At 38.8% G+C, this 19641-nt stretch overlaps 1 protein-coding gene across 10 annotated transcripts in view; it reads right to left on the minus strand.

Annotated features, from left to right (window-relative positions):
* Positions 1-5583: 5583 nt before the first annotated feature.
* Positions 5584-19641, minus strand: part of ANKRD44 (ankyrin repeat domain 44) — a 327574-nt gene continuing 313516 nt past the window's right edge. For 4 of the 10 annotated variants that reach the window (XM_043577384.1, XM_043577381.1, XM_043577380.1 and 1 more), the window contains exons 23-29: positions 17703-17786; positions 16085-16230; positions 15549-15631; positions 13304-13386; positions 12220-12311; positions 11391-11426; positions 5584-9896 (exon numbers count right to left, since the gene is read on the minus strand). In XM_043577384.1, coding sequence (XP_043433319.1) covers positions 9649-9896; positions 11391-11426; positions 12220-12311; positions 13304-13386; positions 15549-15631; positions 16085-16230; positions 17703-17786 — 772 coding nt within the window. In that variant the 3' untranslated portion in view covers positions 5584-9648. The remainder of the gene's footprint in view (positions 9897-11390; positions 11427-12219; positions 12312-13303; positions 13387-15548; positions 15632-16084; positions 16231-17702; positions 17787-19641) is intronic. The other 6 variants (XM_043577389.1, XM_043577388.1, XM_043577387.1 and 3 more) reach the window with 2 other exon arrangements.

A 19641-nucleotide genomic window follows, 5' to 3' on the forward strand; every position in this document is an offset into this window, starting at 1 on the left:
ACTCCTTTTGTTCATTCTGTGGCTCTTAACCATCTGTCATGTTTTCTGGAGAGCATCATAAACACATTTAGGTTAAACCATATGGTCATGAAACCTATCATCCTATTATAATGAAAGTCTGGTTGGTTCTTTTTCTTGTGTTTGTTTGTTTTTAACAGAAATGCACTTGACCATTCTTCTTTAAAAGCATCATCCTAATCCTGGAACCAAACTTCAGTCTGATAATAAATCAACTTTGAGTCTACAGCAACTTAAAGTAAACAACCTGAATAACAGATGTTTTGAAATGGCCAAATTTTCTCATCAATTTTACTCAAATACTATGTGAAATGGCTTTGGGGCCTTCATTATATTGGCCTCCTCAGTTTTTACTTCCACACCTCCAATGCTTTTTCCTTCAATCATCCTAAACTACCCACTCTTGAGGTTTGTCATTATCAAAACTGTGCCACCTCTGAAAGCCTTACCTCAGGCATCCCATGTTTAGCTCATCACCTCTGATGCTACAACTCAGCAATTCTTCCATCTTGCCAAGACCTTCAGTTCAGTGACTCTACCCCTTGTTCATTCTCCATAACCTCCCTCATGACTTCACTTCCTTCCTTACCCAGTTTAGAATCCATGATCCATATAACCATATCTATTGAAATCACCATAGTTCCATAGCTCCCTTGACTCGCCTCACAAAGCTCTATCCCTTTTTAAATCCTACTGTGTACTTATTCTATGCCTGTACCCAGACATCTGATGAAAAACCCATCAGGATGACTGGTATCATTTAAATTAATGGTCATAAATCTCAAATGTACTAAGCCCTAATCAGCAATCTTCCTTTGCTGCTCTAAAATGTTCCTTCCAAAATTACTTTCCATCGCTTCCCAGACCTTCTTCCTGCTCTCTTCCAGACACTCCCTCAGCATCAATATGATAAAACATGTCCTATCTTAAAAAAACAATACCCTCTCCGGTCTCCAGAGCTTCCTTCAACTACTGCCTTGCTTTTCTTTTTCCCTTCAGCTTCTCTGCTTTCTTTATCTCCTCATCCTATCCTCTGGATTGTTGCCCCCACCACTCTGATGCATCTGCTCTTACAAAGATCACTAATAAATTTTATGTTGCCAAACCCAACGTCACTCTGTCATGTCTTATTTGAGTTTCCAGAAGTGATTGAGACCATAGATACAACTGAAGCTCCTTTTTCCATGACATTCTTTTCCAGGTTTTAGAGATACCTTGTTCTCTTGCATTTCCTCCTTCCTCACTGGCCATTCCTTTTTGATGTTCTCTGCTAGGTCCTCTCCTCTTTCTGACCTCTAAATGTTGGTGTGCCCATGGTTCAGTGTCCTTCTCTCTCCCTATTACTCCCAAGGCAATCTCCCATGGTCATCTATAATTTCACATGACCCAAGCCCCAGCCCTCCGCCAAACTCTAGACTATTTACTTGACATCAAACCATCAGTAAGGTCAGCCAACTCTACTTTCAAGAATACTCCAAAATTTCCTCATTCTCTCCATTTCCCTTGTTGCCACACCATTCCAAGCCACCATGTTTACTTGTCTATTCTATTGCAGTGGCCACTGAACTGATCACTAGGGTTCCTCTCTTTCTTCCTTACAGCAGCTAGAATGATCTTTTAAAAACAAAATAGGACCACAGCCATTTTTCTCCTTAAATTTCTTCAGTGGATTTTTATCACATTCAGAATAAAATAGAAACTACTTCTTCTGGCTCATAAAATTTAATAAGATCTGGCTCCAGATTGCTGTTGAGCTCATCTCCTACCCTACAAGTCTGTAGCCACACTGGCCCCATTTCTGTTCCTGGAACATACCACATTCACTCCTGCCTTTGGGTGTTGGCACTGACTGTTCTCTTTCCTCTGGTCTTTATATGGTTGGCAACTTGTCATTAAGATCTGAGCTTAGATGTTTGTAAATCTTAGGAATCCCGACTATAAGAAATACGAGTTATTCAAGTTCTCAAACTTGCTGGGTGCTTTCAACTGAATATAAACATGGGTAAGTTTTTTTTACTCCAAGTACCACTTCACTATTTTTTCCTTGAAAATTATAAAATCCTTCTAGAATTTAAGTTTGCTTCATTAAATTGTCATTTATCTTTGTGGTGGTAGCCACAAAGATTTAAAAAAAAAGTATCCTAGAAATTGTGTCTACCAATGCCTAGAGAACATGAGAGAACATGAGACAATAGTGCTTTGTTGCCAGATCTTGCTATGTGACTGTGGGCCAAGTGCCCCATCGTTGTGAACAGGATTCCCCCACCTGTACGTAGATATGATCATACCCTGCTGAAGACAAGGAATGTATATCTGCATACATGTATTCGTGTATTTAATAACAAAAGAATTGGGGCTCCTGGGTGGCTCAGTCCGTTAAGCGTCCGACTTCGGCTCAGGTCATGATCTCGCGGTCCGTGAGTTCGAGCCCCGCGTCAGGCTCTGTGCTGACTGCTCAGAGCCTGGAGCCTGTTTCGGATTCTGTGTCTCCCTCTCTCTCTGCCCCTCCCCTGTTCATGCTCTGTCTCTCTCTGTCTCAAAAATAAATAAACGTTAAAAAAAAATTAAAAAAAATAACAAAAGAATTAAGTGTCTCAATTCTGCGCAGTACTTTTCTCCTCTCCACTCACTTGCATGTGCTCTTTTCTGGAAAAACACACAATCAGGGACCATGTTGTCAACATTGCTTCTGAAATTCTTTTTCTTTTTTTACAATTTATTTTAATAGTTTATTTATTTTTGAGAGAGAGAGAGAAAGGGCATGAGAGAGGACAGGGGAGAGGCAGAGAGAGAGGGAGACACAGAATCCGAAGCAGGCTCAAGGCTCTGAGTGGCCAGCACAGAGCTCGACATGGGGCTCGAACTCCTGAGCCATGACATGAGGTCATGACCTGAGCCAAAGTTGGTTGCTTAACCGACTGAGCCACCCAGGCACCCCTGAAATTCTTAAACTTGTAAGTGCTCTTTAACAGGTATACATATTTGAGCCTGTTTATGCAATTCCTGTGAAAAAAGAGTTAAATATATGGCTGGCTTCACAAATAACAAATCGATGAAGAAATGATTCAGCAAAAATGGTGAGGAGGTGGATGAGTTGTGAGGTGGCAGAGCACCAGCACTGAGGACAGGGTGGTCGCACGCTGGGCTTGGTGGGACATTTGGTGGTACCCCTGGCCCAGTAAATGCTAATACAGTAAATGCTAGTAGCAGTTTACTCCCACCCACAGTTACTGTGCCAGTCCCAGAGCTCATGTTTCCAATCACCCCCTGGAGTGCTTGAAAATTAATGAATGGCACAGCCATTATCTTTGCTGCTTTATATTTTACAGCAAATGTATCTTCAGTATGAAATTTGCCAGAGACAATTCATAGAGCACTTTGACCCACAACATTTTTTTATGTTACGTTAATAGCTTTTTAGTTGAATGCCTTTGTGCCTTGCAAGCTAATTCTGGAACACATGAAATGTGTTCAGTGAGGGGCGGAGGTACCAGGATCTAAACCTGCTGAATGGAATTAGAAGGATCCTTTGACAAGCGGTTTGGAGACAAAGTGCACCAGCAACGTTCAACAATACAGCTACTGTAGCAGAAGCATCGGCTCCTTTCTGCTTGCTTATGACAGCACAGGTGAAATTAGGGGATCCCTATGTTTTTCTTGAATTTAGGAAGTCAAGTAAACAATTTCCTTAGCAAGACAGGGAAGAAGTTATTCTAGGAAGATGCTATGCTCTGGAAGGACATTGTGATAGATCCAGTGAGATAAATAGCTTCCCAAATAGTTCCCAGTGATTACTGCCTCTTGGTAGTCAGACCCTTTGGTCCCTTGAACATGGAACAAACTTAGTGATTTGCTTCTTATGAATAAAATATTATGGAAAAAATAATGAAATTTCACTTCAATATTCAGTTTAAAAGCTGTCACTTCTGGGGCACCTGGGTGGCTCAGTCGTTAAGTGTCTGACTGTTGATTTAGGCTCAGGTCATGATCCCATGGTTCGTGAGTGCCGACAGTGCAGAGCCTGCTTGGGATTCTCTCTCTCTCTCATTCTCTCCCTGTCCCTCCCCATCTTGTTCTCTCTCCCTCTCAAAAAAGAAAAAAATAAATAAAACTTAAAAAAGCCATCACTTCTGTCTTATACTTTCTCTTTCTGGCTTTTTTCAGCTTGCTAGCTCTAGTGAGGTAAGCTACCAGGTTGGGACCTGGCCCTGTTGGGAATGGAAAAATTTGGCATAGAATTGAAGGCAGTGAAGAGCCATCAAGAAACAAAAGCCTTCAGTCCAACAACCCATGAGGAATCTACCAACAATCATATGAGTGAGTTAGAAATGAATCTTTCCCCGGCTAACACCAAGATTACAACCCATGAGGGGCCCTGCGACAGAAGACCCAACTAAACCGTGCCTGGACTCCTGACTCTCAGACACTGTGAGATAATACACATTTGTTGTTTTAAGTCACTAAGTTTGGGGGTAATTTGTTTCACAGCAGTAGATAACTAATATAGACACTCAGCTCTCAACTACATGAAGTACCTACCTGTGGTATGACTCACGCTTCACAGTCGTCCAGAATGAAAAGTACCAACATTTGTATATTTGAATAAGGAGTGAGACATTGCAAAGTACAAAACCTCCCTAAACATCTCTAAGCAGGAACAACCCCAACAATCACAAAGCATTATTGCCAGGATGGCATAAAAGAAAGAACATCTATAGGCACAGGTTGTACATTCAGATCATCAATTATACAAATTTGAGCAAATTATATAATTTCTCTGGAATTCAGTTTCTTCATGATGGGATTGGGCTAGACCGTAAGAATTGCTAGCACTCTAGAACACTGTGCTTTGAGGAACTCCAGAGGGTCCCACCCCATAGTCTCTTTCTCTTCAGCTGGAAACGGCGTCCCTGGGAATTTGTTCCTTAATGCTTCTAAGGACTGTCCCTGAAATTATTACTTAATGGGAGGAATTCTGAATGTGAGAAAGAGAGAAAATTCTATTGACACCTCTGAGATAGTGCAACGAGGTGGGGCCTTGTATTGCAATGAAGCAGTTGAAGGGTAATGGTGGCAGCCCACAAAGATAAGTGTGGTTGATTTCACAATTTTGAGGACCTAGTAGACTTCCCCCTTTCTGAGATATGTGATTTACACAGTCACATTGCCCCTCTCACCATGAGTGCCTTAGGAATCTAGAGCGAGCTCCCATTCAGTCAGAGCCACTGTATTAAATCTTATGGTTCCCATATTTGTGCTCTTTTTCTGTCCTAATTTTTCTACTTCCAGTTTATCACGTGTCCTTTGTTGCAGGCCAGCTCAGATCCTTTGCCAAAAAAATTGGAAGCACAAATAAATATAATAAACACGATTATACATATTTAACTTTTCCCCCTCTAACTGAGTTGGTATAAACAGACATAGCAAATCTGGAAATACACTTCTATCTTGATTGTTAATTTTCAAAATTTAAGGACAATTTGGCTTCGGTGGCGACCAAGATTTAAGTTAGCGGAATAATTGGTAAAATGACCATAAACTGGAAAAATTAAAGACAAACACAAATTGTAACAATATTTGTACCGTTTTTATTTGTAAAAATAACCATCTGAATGCATTTCCATAGTATATTACAGTTAAGTACTTCATTACATTATTAGCATTCAGTAGTTGAAAAAGTATTAAACTGTGCTTGAAAAGATTCAGATTGGTTCAAAGTCATTCACTGAACTAAAAGTCATTGTCTTCATTTTTACAGTCATGACATTTACCAGAGTCATTCAACTCCAATTTACATAAGAAAACATTACAGACAAAATCCCACTGAAATCATCAAACAGTATTTTATGCGATTACAAATATGTTATGCAAAATATAACACTGGCACCAGATTTGTATCATCGTGCTTTGCAAAGATATATTGCACATGCTAAAGCATAAAATATGTAGACGAAACTACCAAACAAAAGATATTTGCATTGAATTTTTAGATCACTGCATAAGAAACGCATAAAATTACATTTTTACACACACTCAGATTGTCACTATCTTAAAACGCTTTTCCCCTAGAACATTGACCTATGGTTTACAGTTTTGCAAGAAGAAAGCATTTTAGCACTGCAAAATTCAACATAATTCCCATAGAAAACTTCGGCATTTTCATTTCAAAGCAGGTAAAGGGGAAATAGGAAAAAAAGACACTTTATACATTCAAAGAAAGGCTGAAATGAAAACTCACTGGTATTATATTGCTCCGATAACACTCAAACGAAAAAAATACAAAACATTTCACAGAACATTTTCAGAATATACAAATATAAAAAGGCACTCTAACTTCATATTACAAGACAAAAAAGGGGGTGAGTTCTTCAACCAATGCAACAGATAAGCAAACCAAGTTGCTCAACAGTACAAAGAATAACGAGTGCAGCAAATCCATTTGATGTTCTTATTCTAATCTTATAATAAAATAAAAAATCAAGCAGCTGTTTACTGCCTAAAGTACCAAAACATACTATGGTGCCCTTTTAGTAGTGATAAATAGAAATCCCCTGAGCTTTTTACTGTAGAATCATAGCAGATTTTAGGCAATTTGGAGATAGTAATGTATTTACCAAGGATAGGCAGACACGGCGAATAGGTTAAGTGCAATGAAACATGATCCCTGTGGCTGTGGTTAAAATACAGTCCAAAAACAACACATTTAGGTAAAAGCGCTAAACAGCTAAGACTCAGTTAAAAGCATAATTTTTCTTTTCTTAGAAAGCAATGCTGCAAATCTAGTTTTATTTCTACGAGATGTACTTGAAACACACAGAACTCAGAGTTTTAAAAGTCATTTCCTAAAGAAAAAAATTTGGTCTTGGGGAATGGAGAAACAGAGAGTGTGGGAGAGAGATCTGATTCAATGAACAATTCAGAGCAAGCATGATTTCATTTTGTTCCTTTGTCCTCCCTCTATCAGTGAGAGAGGGGAGAAGTCAAAATGCAGCTACATGGAGAGAAATGTCCATGGCCGCCACCGCTTTGCTGCAACCTTCCTTGTATCTCTAGGCTACTCTGCAGGAAAAATGTGAACGCTGCTTCACCCACTAAAAGCAGGTATTTCCTTTCCTGCTTTAAATGCCAATGGAGCAAGATTTCCATTCACTTCTAGAAAAGACACCACAGTATATCGTGCTTTTTTTTTTAGCATTGGATCTCCCTTACTTTCAGTGTTTTGGTAAAGACAAGGTCATTATTGCTCATTAGCAATTTATCTACTTTTTAAAAATTCATCTTCCCTAAACAAACAAAAAGGACAGAGGAAGGAGGGGAGCACAACACCAAGAATTTAAAAAACAATGTTGGTGGTGTCAAAAATCGTCAGTGGAATTAATATCAATTCTAGAAGTCCTTTGAACAAGTTCTCATCTGTGAAGAACCCAACGTGAGTTTTTAATGAAATCCAGAATATTAAAAGAGTAAGAGTAAAGTCTTTTACAGTTAGATGAAAAATATAATACGGTATGTGTATTTGATCCAGATATGATAGAACACTGTTTTAAAAATATCTCACACACGCTATAAAAGAGAAATTTCCAGGGTGAAAATGGAACTGATTATAAAACGTCAGAGTCCCGCCCGAATGCAACACGTTTCTCTCCGGTTTCTTCCTCAAGCGGAAAATAGCACTTGAGCTGGTGATTTGTATTTCTTCTCTTGGTACATGGACTCACACACTGATATCATGTCCCATTCCGTTTGGGGGACCACGTGAGATTTTCAGCGTGTTCAGAATAGTTCCTGCATCTTTCTTTGGGCCACCTTTGTGCATATGATCCACCACCCACCTGAGTTTTCATCTCGCAGAAGAGCTTTAAGGACGGCAGTGTCTCCTAGGCTCTCAAGGCTGGCTACAGACTGGGGCTGAGCCCTGGATGTCGCACCCCTCTCCAACCGACGCGGAAGAACCTGAGGGTCGGCTGGCAACCTTAGCAGGGGAAATGCTGGGCTTGGCCCAGGACTGCTGGCTAGCCCAGAGAGGGTCCGGAGGGTTTTTCTGCTTTTTTGTTACTCCAAGTCACGCACACAGCAATTAACACAGAGAACAAACAACGGATGTTCCTCGACATTTGTTTCATTTCAAATAAATACAAACACATTTACATCAAAAGTATATGAACATTTTCTCTAGTTTGGCAAAAAAAAAAAAAAAAGCCTTGGTCAACACATCCTCAGTTACAAATGTTAAGCCATCAACTAGAAATCTGTGTCATAAGAAATATAAAATACAACAAAGACTGTTACACAAAAAGATTACAGTTGAACTCCATAGAAAAGCTACTTCAGTTCTCATTTCCATTTTGAAGGAAAACAATTAAATTCTTCCATTTTAGACTGAAGCATTTTGGTCCTCACGTATAGCTGGTTGATGAACTACAGACATATATATATACACACACATATACATCTATGTGTGCGTGTGTAGGTGCATAATGTTTAAAGAGTTTCATTCTTCTTTTTGTACAGCTATTCCAGGTGCAGAACGGGGTCCATTTGACCTAGAAGCTTTGGCAGAGGGAGCAGACGCAGTATTCACTATGTTGATTTGATCATCAAGTAACTATCAGTTGGCTTTAATCTCCACATCACCCATTTCTACTTTCTGCTTTCACCTCCTTTGCTTCCTTCTGTAGTCACACTTCCACTCACTTGGCATGACCTTGACTGAGAAGCTCATTTAACGTTTTACTACTGATAAACAAGGTCGATGGTTCTGATGTTTTTTAAAAAGTTAGCATTCTGATTTAAGGATGAATTAACAAATAAATAAAGGGTAGTTTCATATTAAATTTGCATATGTCTCAAAGTTTTGGTGCAATACAACTTTTCACCTGAACTTTTATTACATAGATTTGGATTCAATCAGTCAGGTGAAAACTACTCACAGACTTGTTACAGGGAGTATTCGGTGCCATATTTGTGTTAAATGAAAAAAGCAACTTCAATTTTCAGTGAATTTTTCCATTCATCTGGCAACTTTGACAAAATCCTTGGAAAGAAGTTCTGGATATTTAAGTGCGTATTATAGAGAAGATATATGAATAATTGGACTCCCTCAAAAAGATTATTACAGGCATCATTTCTGAAGATGAACACCTTTACCTTTGGCTTCTAGTAAGGAAGTAAACATCAAAGTGAGAAGAGATTTGAGGCAATTCCTATTGATGCCTTCCATCCCCTCCCAGGGGACATGAATGTCATACTGATATGCTTCTTAGAACTCACAACTGGGTGAGTATATGAAAAAAAATTCTTTATAGAGAACCGCTCCCTCTCAATTGCATTATGCCAAAAGAAAAAGAATTAAATGCATTTTTTACTTCTTACTTAAAATGAGAGGTAGACTTTCACAGAAGTATCTTAGATCTAAGGAAAACATAAAGACAAATAAAAATTGGCGCCCATCTGTGTGAGTGCTTTGTCCTACAGCCTAGCTGCCCTCTCTGGGTTTGATTAATTCCTTCTCTACAGGCTTCTGGAAGCCCAGGCCCATGATAACACTTGAACACAACATAAACCTGGAAGTCAAATTTCTTTCCCTTCTTCCATTATGGGTGATGAGGGAAAAGCTTCTACAGTCCAAAGTCAAAACGTTTCTGAATCAGAATCATTTTCATTGTACCCGTCCTCTGAGCCTACGTTGTTACTGCACAGGCTAACCATACTACCCAGATTGGAGAGGGTCGTCCTGCTCAAATTGTCTTTTTTAAAACAAACGAAGTTGACAGCCGTCATTGTACTGGGAGGAGAAAAAGGCATCATGGTAGCCAAAATGAGGGCCAGGCAGTCAGCCACGTCTTTGTTAGGAGCGCAAGCCAGGGCCGGGGTATGACCTGGGCGTAAATGCAGACAAGGCAGTGGTTAGTCCAGGAAATCCAAAGGCGCCGTGAGCATTCCACAGTACATCTCAAACGACCTCACACGTGGAGATGTATGTTGAGTTAGAAATCATGCCAGGCAAAAAGAGGAGTTACTTCCCATGAGTCATGCTAGGGGTGAGGCTAGAGGGAACTGGGAGGGGGAGACACTTCATGAAGGGTTTTGGGGTTTGTTTTTGTTTTTTCAGTTTACATGACAACAAGCACTATGTTATCCGAAGTTAGGCAGAATTCTAGTCTTCATCTAGTGAACAGAAACACAAGGGGGCAGGGATGGGATACAATTCCACACAAAAAAACCAGCAACAGGACAACCACAAAGGTGTTTCCACTTGAGAGCACACGCACACCATGCGCCTCAGGCCTGGGCCAGAGCACTCTCATTCTGAGAACAATGACTTTCCATCGTAGGTAATCGTGTGTCAGGTTAGGAGAGATACTGAAAATCAGATGTCCGTAAAAGTGACTAATGCAGATTTGTTGCTCTGTATATATTTATATAAAGTCTATACCAATTAACTAGTTCTAGGAAAATGGAATCATTTGAGCAGATCAGACACAGGAAAGCACTGGTTGTTTGTGATTTGAAATTTACTATCAATTAGCGGAAATTTAATAGAATTAAAAAAAAAATACCAATACCACCAATCAAAGTCCCAAATCCCAACTGTGGAAAAATGACTGTCGAGTCATGTCATTCTCTACCATTTAGACTTGATGTGTCCTATCCAGAAGAGAAAACTATCTCAATACGTGCAACAGATGCACAGGGAGGTAGATCAATTCTTTGATTTAATTACTATCCCTACCCAGCCTTTATTCTACTGACCTGAAAGGGTTAGCCTATCTTCTCTGCTGGCAAAGTTCCTACCACCTCTCCCTCATTCATTCAGAGGAACTGGCTTAATAAAACCCAACCTTTTGTTGTTTTATCAATGCTTGACCTAATTTCTGCTCCTGCCCTCCTTCCCCCAACAGATTATTCCTCTCTCTAGTAAGAAAACCAATAAAAATAGACAGGTATGATTTATGATTGTGCTGCTGTACAAAACTGCCCCAAATTGTTCCCAGGCCTTTGGGATACAGCTAAGCTCTAAGAAAGGTCTCAGTTCCACTAACCCAGGCCTCCTATTCCCGAGGTTACTATTGACAGGACAAGCCTCAAATGCAGCAGGCTTACCCTGGAGAAAGACAAAACTAATTTATTTTGATCTCTTTTGGTCACTTTGGAGAAAAACTGCATGCCAACCCTAAGATACATAATAGGGATAAGAAGGTGAGGGGGAAGGGGGGGGGGTGGGACAACCAAGGAGATGGAGAAATAGAGAACTTTCTGCGCCTCCTAGATGAGTCAGGTTGGGGAAAGAGTGGGGGGTACATGCTAGGATAAATGGGGCTGCAAAACAAAAACTAATAGGAATTAGCTAATGTCATATGGCTAATGCTTACTTCTGAGAAATAGGCATGGGCTGCTAGTTCCAATACCTGTAATAAGCAGTTAATTGAGTTACATTAATTATAATACTTTATAAATAATAATGCCACAATTAATGCCACATTAAAAATTACATCGTTCATAAATATCCAGAAGTTCGCCTTTTGTTCCCCGCGGTTTATAGGCCTTGTGCTTAAAATGGTAGTTTAACACAATTCTGGTATTCATTAGCTTTCCAAATTTCTTAGGAAGCAGAGTAGAAAGCTGCTGCTAAGAGTTAAGAGTTAGTTCATTTAGAAAAGGAATGTTACGTAGATCAGGAGAAGCTTTCAAGCCTAGAAATTAATTAAACAATATACTCATGTTCCCCAAATATCCATACTGAGAATATGAGTTTTGATCTGTTCTTTAAAAAAAAAAAAAAAAAAAAGTTTGATCTCAGAATGAACTGAAATACAAAGACCTGGGTTTTTCTTTGAGCCCCTGAGCATGCACTAATGACATGGATAGTCTCTAACTCTTCAGCGTATGCAGTTAGAAGTTTGAATGCCTATTTGAAAGCTTTTCAGTGTGTCTAAAACAGTTTAACCACCACGCTGAGGAGTCAGAGACCAGCTGCTGGCATTACATGCAAAATGGAAGGCACTGGTGGGCTACAGGTAGACTACGTATTTTACAAAGACAGACAGGACAAATTATCCTTGTTTGATTTCTCACACACAGAAACTTCCAAGGGTAGAGAATTCTCACTGCCTTTTTAATGAGCTTCTATCTTTCTCATCTTCCTCTAGCTTCACAGCATAGGTAAGGTACCTGTGGTGATTGCTTACTTTTTCCACTTACCATTTTCATCTATAGCGAGTACACAGGCCCCTTTGGCCAACAACTCCTCAACTACCACCTTCAAGCCATTTCGTGCAGCCACGTGGAGGGGTCTGAAACAAGACAACACCTAACGTCACCTGTGATGCATATTTGTATGAGAATGTGTCGTTTTGGGTAGCTGAATTGTTAAAAGGAAAAAAAAATACTTAATCTATAAATAGTACACAAATATTTTTATTTTTTAAAATAAAAATATTTGCCAACTAAATCTTTTCCAGGTGCTAATGATCCAACAGTTCTTCCATGTTGGTCCAGATTTCTCTGCAGATACTACAAATACTCTCTGCATCTTAAACAACCCTAATAACAGTATATAGGGAGTCAGAAAAAGAACGCAAGCTCTGGCATGTTTTCTAGAAGGTTCTTTACCCCTTGCTTTCTACTCTAGCATTTGAATGACTGTTTCACACTGTCCATCAACATGATTGGTATTAATATCACTCATATATATTTATCTCAAACCTCCTTATTATTACTAGATGCACTAAACAATATTTTGTTGCATTTCGAATACCTTAAAGAATAATGTCAAACCCAGTATACTCATCTTTGCTATATACTTCTTAAGAAACTTAATGGAAAAAAAAATCCTAATACTCCTTTGCCCTAAAATGCATAAGGAATTTCCTAAAATGGAAAACAAATCAGCCTTTAGGTCTTCCATGCTGAGGAGTACACTGAATTGCATTAAAATGTAATTAAGCCAAATTGCTTAGAAACCCTTCAAATGTATTCGAGGAACCTGATTTATAAAACTGTCATTTTCCAGTAAGAATACATAATGGTAGTGTATTATATTATATAATTCTCTGAAGGCATATCAAAATAAAGATTCTAACTAAAAATGTCTAGCTTGGTCAGCATTTGTCAGTATGTGACTGTCAACTTCCTGAAGGAGAAGCCAGGACTATGTCTTTCACCACTGTGTTCCTCAGTGCTAGACTGGCACATAGCACACTCTTAATATCTGTTGAATAAACGACTATGAAATGAGTACGAATAAACAGCTATGTCCAAATCCAACTGTAGTAGTCACACTTACGTCTGCAGTGCGTTATTTCTTGCATTAATAAGGCTCTCGTCCTGTATCTTGTCAAGTATTAACAAGGCACATTTTTCATGACCCTAATCAAGAAAAAAAAAATAAGAAACACAAGACAGAAACACAGAAAAGTTCCTGCAAAATTACTTGATTTTGCTTTAAATTTAAAATGAACATTCTTTGCTTAAAAACATTTTATTAAGGCTATTTTCTGAGTAATTCCTTTTTTTTCTAAAAAGCAAATGGTTAAAGGATCTAGATTCTCAAAGATTCTGGATAAGGTCTATTAGGACTTGGTTAATGGAACTCTAATCTAAAATATTAATATTTCTAAGGTAACAGCAGAATTAATGTTCAGAGAACTGAAGCAGATGCTAGTTCAGCAAGGTCAGCTGGTAAACATATAAGTCTGTCAACGTTACTTTTGAAACATATGTCAGGTCCCATCTCCTTCCTCAAGCCCTCAATGACACTCAGTGACCCATCTACTCCTGAAATTTCCATCACATCTATTATCAGTATCACTTATCATTATGTTGCGAAGGAACTCTTTCAGGAAAGTTTATTCTTTTCTTCCTCAACCAGGGGAAGATATCTTTATAAGAGATGGTTGATAATTTTAAAAAATTAATTTGTAAGTCAGAGACACTTTCATGACTTCAGGCCTATGCCCTGTTAAGGGGTCATAGTTTCTTAAACGCTTGCTATTCAAAGTGCGTCCCACAGACAAGCAACATCAGCTTAACTTGGGAGTTAGAAATGTTGAATCTCAGGCCTCACTTCAGACCTGCATTGTTTTAAACACTTATTTATTTATTTTTTTGGGGGGTGGGGAGGGAGAGAGAATGAGCTGGGGAGGGGTAGAGAGAGAGAGGGAGCCCAATGCAGGGCTTGATCTCATGAACTGTGACCTGCATTTTAACAAGATCCTCTAGTGATTCATTTGCACAGTAAAGGTTGAAGATCATTGTACTTCTATTCATGAAAACATTACACTTTGAAACAAACTTTATGAAACTGAGTTTTTTTGTGGTTTCCATGGGCTTCCCAGAGCATGAAGTGAGAAAATGCAACCACTGAAATGAAAAACCAAGACTTCTGGTACCAATGGGTATAAACAACACCTTTAACTGTCACTATATTCAAATAAACCACCATCACCGGTGTCCATTGGCATCACATTATAATGCCTTATAAGGGAGCCCCTGAAATGTAATTTCAGAAGTGTCCCTGGAGTTTTCATTCTAATGCACTCTGATAGAGTGTAAATAGTTGTGATCTTATTAGAGGCCCATCTGGGCTTAAAAATATTCATAGCCGTAGGCTTAGTAAGTTCACATTTGGAATTTGTCTTAAAGGAATGAGTAAGAATTCTTTAAAAAAATATTTCTCTACAATGACAACATCTATAGTAGCACATATTTTAAAACATGCAAACGTCTAACAGTTGGGGACGGGTTGAATAAAGGATGGCACATTTCTAAGGTAGAATACCATGCATCTTCTAAAACACTATAAAAATTTGATATCTAAAAGAAAGATATTCATAAGAGATGATTCAGTAACAAAAGCAGGGTTTAAAATAGTATGATCTCCCTTTTGTAAAATTATATATATATATATTTATATATATTTATATAAATATATATTTATAAAATAAATATATATTTATATTTATATATCATTTATCTTTTACAGAAGCAGGAATCTTGGGCTACATGCGAACATCATACTATTAAAAAAAAAACCAAAAAAACTCAAACACATTCCTTGTGGTGAACTACGTATGCATCAGAAAAAAGGACAGAAGGTAGAAATGCACATGAATGCACTAATTTGCCTCCTAGGAGAGTAATTTTTGGCTGTGTTATTACAATGTTTTCAAATGGAACAAAATGAAAACAAGTGGACCTTTTCATACTTTAGAAGCCATGTAACTACAGCCCCAGCCTGTGTTTCAAACCAAAATGATATAGTAATGCAACCACGGAGACACAGTGGCAGCATGAAGATAGACCACACAAGAATGCAAGTGTCACATGCCACGAAAGTCATGTCCTCATCAACCCCTGCATGGGTCTGCCTTTTGCCTCTTCCCCTTCCATTATGCTTAGAGTTGACAACACCTTGGGGAAATGTACATCTTAATTAAGAGACATGATACACGCTTCTGAGATAGCATTCAAGTGGTATTATTCCTATTATTACAACACTAAGTAACACTGTTTCAAATTCATTTACATACTTTGCTACTAGCCAAATGTAAGGATGTGTTCAAGTCTTTATCCTTTACAGTCAGATCAGCCTGGGCACTGTTCACCAAGATATCTATAGAAAAAGCCAAGAGAGAATTACTCAGACTACATGCCAATTATAATCACACATTCAAATCAGTATGGTCACGTAATCATATTTAATCCTTTTAAAGAAAAAAAAGAGGAAAACTTTATTGCCACATTTGTTCCATCCAAATCCAAGGTCTACAGGCATCAAGTTTAATTCTCTGTACACAGTTCTGTTATTTCCAGGTCAAATAAACCTGTTGCTATATTTGGTCTCTAAATGTTGAGATGTTTCACTGCAGAGATGAGTTCACTTTGAAAAGGTCCACCAATAATCAAATAACAGGGGACTGAGGATGATTAGCAAGTAGAGTCAAGTGGCTTAAATAAAATGCTGGCCTTTTTTACATGCATATACCAAGAGAATAACTGATTCTCGGTTTTATGCTACTCTGGTTTTGGTTGGGCGTGGATGTGAAGCCCACCAGTCAGCACATACCCACAGCGCCTGCCTGCCCATTCTCAGCAGCCATCATCAGTGCTGTTTTCCCTGAATTGTCTGCTGCATTCACTTCGGCACTGTGTCTCAGAAGAAGCTGCAAGCACTCCACGTGATCAGCAAATGCTGCCGCATGAAGCGGTGTCCTAATGATTTAAAACAAACAGGATGTTAGTTTCCTTTATTTATTTTTGACATTTATTCACTTTTGAGAGAAAGAGAGAGAAATAAAGAGAACGGGCAGGGGAGGGGAGAGAGAGAGGTAGACACAGAATCCGAAGCAGACTCCAGGCTCCAAGCTGTCAGCACAGAGCCCGATGCAGGGTTCGAACCCACGAACCGCGAGATCATGACCTGAGCCAAACTTGGATGCTCAACCGACTGAGCCACCCAGGTGCCCCAATTTTAGTTTCCTTTAAACTCAACACACTCTTTCTGTATATGCCTGAGAAACATGTGCACAGTGTCATCTTAGGGATTTAAACCTTCTCAGTTTACAGAGAGGACAATCAGGCCCTCTCCAAGGTCCATTCAGTCACCTATGTGAATGGCACCCCCTAGATTTGGAGGTTGTAAGTGGTGGCCTTGATAATAAAATGAGCATTTTCACTGACCCTTTGATGTTGAGTTCCAGTGACTTCTTTCTTATCTTTGATAAAGATATTTTCAAAATTAGGCCTTAATTTTATAGATAATTGGCTATTTAAATAATAAAAAAGCCCACATTATCTACTGTGGACAGTTGATTTCTCTAGGAGTACAATTTGGTATTATTTACCAAAAATAAAAACCACTGACCTTCTAACCAAGTAAATCCATGTTTAAAACTTTATTTCCTAGATGTACTTGGTCATGTGAACACACACATATACTAGACTGCTCACTGCACCACTCTGCGAAACAGCAAAATACTGGAAACAACTTAAATGTTCTTCACTAGAAGGCAGGCTGATTAAATGAGTATAGTGATTCAGTGAAGTAATATGCAGCTTCAAAAATAATCTGGTAAATCTACATGTTCTGGTATGAAAAGATTTCCAAGATACCCTAAAAGCAGAGCATTGCAACAGAATTCTCCCATTTCCATAAGAGCATAAGTATATATTTTTTTTACATATGTTTGTGGTTATTGTGTAGAAATTACTTGGTAGAATATAAAAATGTGAAAAGATCAATTTAAGGTGATGGAAGAGGCTGGGGCTTCTGGGATAAGAGAGTAATTTCTCCTAATTACATATTCATTATATTTAATTTTTAAAAGCCATGCTTTTATATTAGTTTTTGTGACTTTTATTGTTTGTTCTTTTTTTTTTTTTTTGAGAGAGAGAGTATGAGTGGGGAAGAGGGGTAGAGGAAGAGAGAAAGAGAGACAGAGAGAGAGAATCCCAAGCAGGTTCCACACTCAGCACAGAGTCTGATGTGGGGCCCAATCCCAAGACCCTGGGGTCATGACCTAAGCCAAAATCAAGAATCATATGCTCAACTGACTGAGCCACCAAGGCGCCCCTATATTACTTTTTAAACTAAACAAAAAAATAAATGTTTGGCTACTTTACAACCACAAAGCAGAGACTAAGATTGATCAAGACAAGAGGCATGCCATCTCAGTATCACTTACCTGCCTTTATCATCTCTGCAATTGACAATGCTGGAATCTATGGCCCCAAGTAGCAATGACGCACAATTCTCATGATCGTTTATTCTAAAATGAAAATAAGTTTTACATTTTAAGGTATCACTCTTTAAAAAATTACATGTTTCCTCCTACTCCATCTTCCTATGCACTATATAACAATCTGACACATTAAAAAAATCTGATTCAAATATCTGTGGTTTATGATATGTTCACATGATTGCAGAAGACAATTTAGATCACACGAACAAACTTCATTTAATGCTTCATGAAGCAGGCAGTCTCCATTCTCAAGAGTCTGGAGAACTGCTTGCTTCAGGAAGCGTTAAATAAGATGTATATCACCTAAATTGTCTTCTTTAATCAGTTTAACAGGTGACGAGGGTGGGATTCTAAGCTGACTACTAACAGCCTGCAAGAGGAAAAGACAAGCAAGGCACCTGCCTAACCCTGAGTTCACTGTCCTCTGGTTACCAAGGGCCGGGGGTGAGTCACTCTTGGATTTGAGGTCTGCTCCCTTGTCTGAAACGTCCAGGCCAAACGCACTTTATCCAAAACTTTTTAAGGGAAAAGTGTTCATTAAAGGTCCCAGAGAGGTTCTATGATTCAGAAAAGCCTCAGGGACAGTTAGGTGACAGCAGTTGTGGGACTAACAGGGACCATGACGTAAGTCTACAGCATAAACCACTGGGAGACTTGGGGAAATAAATTAAAAGTCTGCAAAAATGCAGGCTGTTTTGACCAACGGCACATCAAAATCTAAGTAGGCACAAGTTGGACTATTAGAAGCCCTTAGGTCATCCACCATTATAAAGAATGCTTGTGACGAGTAATAGATCTTTTGTTAATGAGAATCTCAGAAATCAAAGCCACAAAATTGATGGGCATAGGTTGGGTACTTTAAAGCTGTTACAGTGCTCACCACATACTTCTGTGATAAGTTGGTCATGGAATAGATTAGATTCATACTAGGTCACCCAACAACTTCAAGAAAATTTCATGCAACAAGGTACACTGTAAAACACCACACAAATCCCAAACTCTATGGTACATCTCTCTCAGGTATTAATTTGGTTCCAAGAGACTCTAGGCTTAGCTAAAGAAATGAGTTCCTCAAGTTTCAAAGAATTGAGCACTCTGCCTTCCAGCACAGTTGCTTATTTTATGTCTAAGAACTGTGATCCCAGATGCAACGGATACCTACAAAAATGGCAAACTCCTACTAAGACAACCTAGAATTACAATGGCCATCATGGGGAATGTTCCAATTAGGTAAGATTGTTCCTTTGAGAAGAAGAGTTGAAAGCAAGGGTTCCCAAATCAACAAAGAGAATAGGATGCCTATTTTAATTGGTCTGCAGAAGCTTCCAAAAGGTTTCAAGATTCCAAGGTAGCTTCATTGAAAGATTCATTGCAAAAGGTTAATGAAAAATTAAAGACACAAGAGGTACCTAAAATAAAGACTGTAAGACTGATATGACTCCTACTACTGCCCTCTATCCTCCCTTACCTGAGTACTTACAGTCTACTAATTCACTTCTGATTTGCCTTTCCACTGTTAAGAGGCTACAAGAGTGTAAACAAGTCTTTTCAGAGTTACTGGCCCTATAGCTACAACTGCTCCAAGGCCAGAAACTTAAAACAACACCTCAGTGCACCATCATCAAAACACTGGCTCAGAGATTGGTGTTTCATTTGCAATCCACCAGGACACTGGAGGAAAGATTGTCCTAGAAGGTTTTGTGCAAATCCTCTGATACCAACTCAAATGTCCCCATATATACCCTCAAAGGAGGGCCCCTATTATATGGGCTCCCTCCAGTGTTGATAAGATGCCAAGGAATTCTCCGGTAAACTGCTATAAGTTATTCCTTTTAACAGCCAAGTCGAAATAAAATTAAAATTAATGGAAAAATCTTGCCAA

This window comes from Prionailurus bengalensis, chromosome C1 (assembly GCF_016509475.1).
Source record: "Prionailurus bengalensis isolate Pbe53 chromosome C1, Fcat_Pben_1.1_paternal_pri, whole genome shotgun sequence".
In the NCBI taxonomy this organism is placed as follows: Eukaryota; Metazoa; Chordata; class Mammalia; order Carnivora; family Felidae; genus Prionailurus; species Prionailurus bengalensis.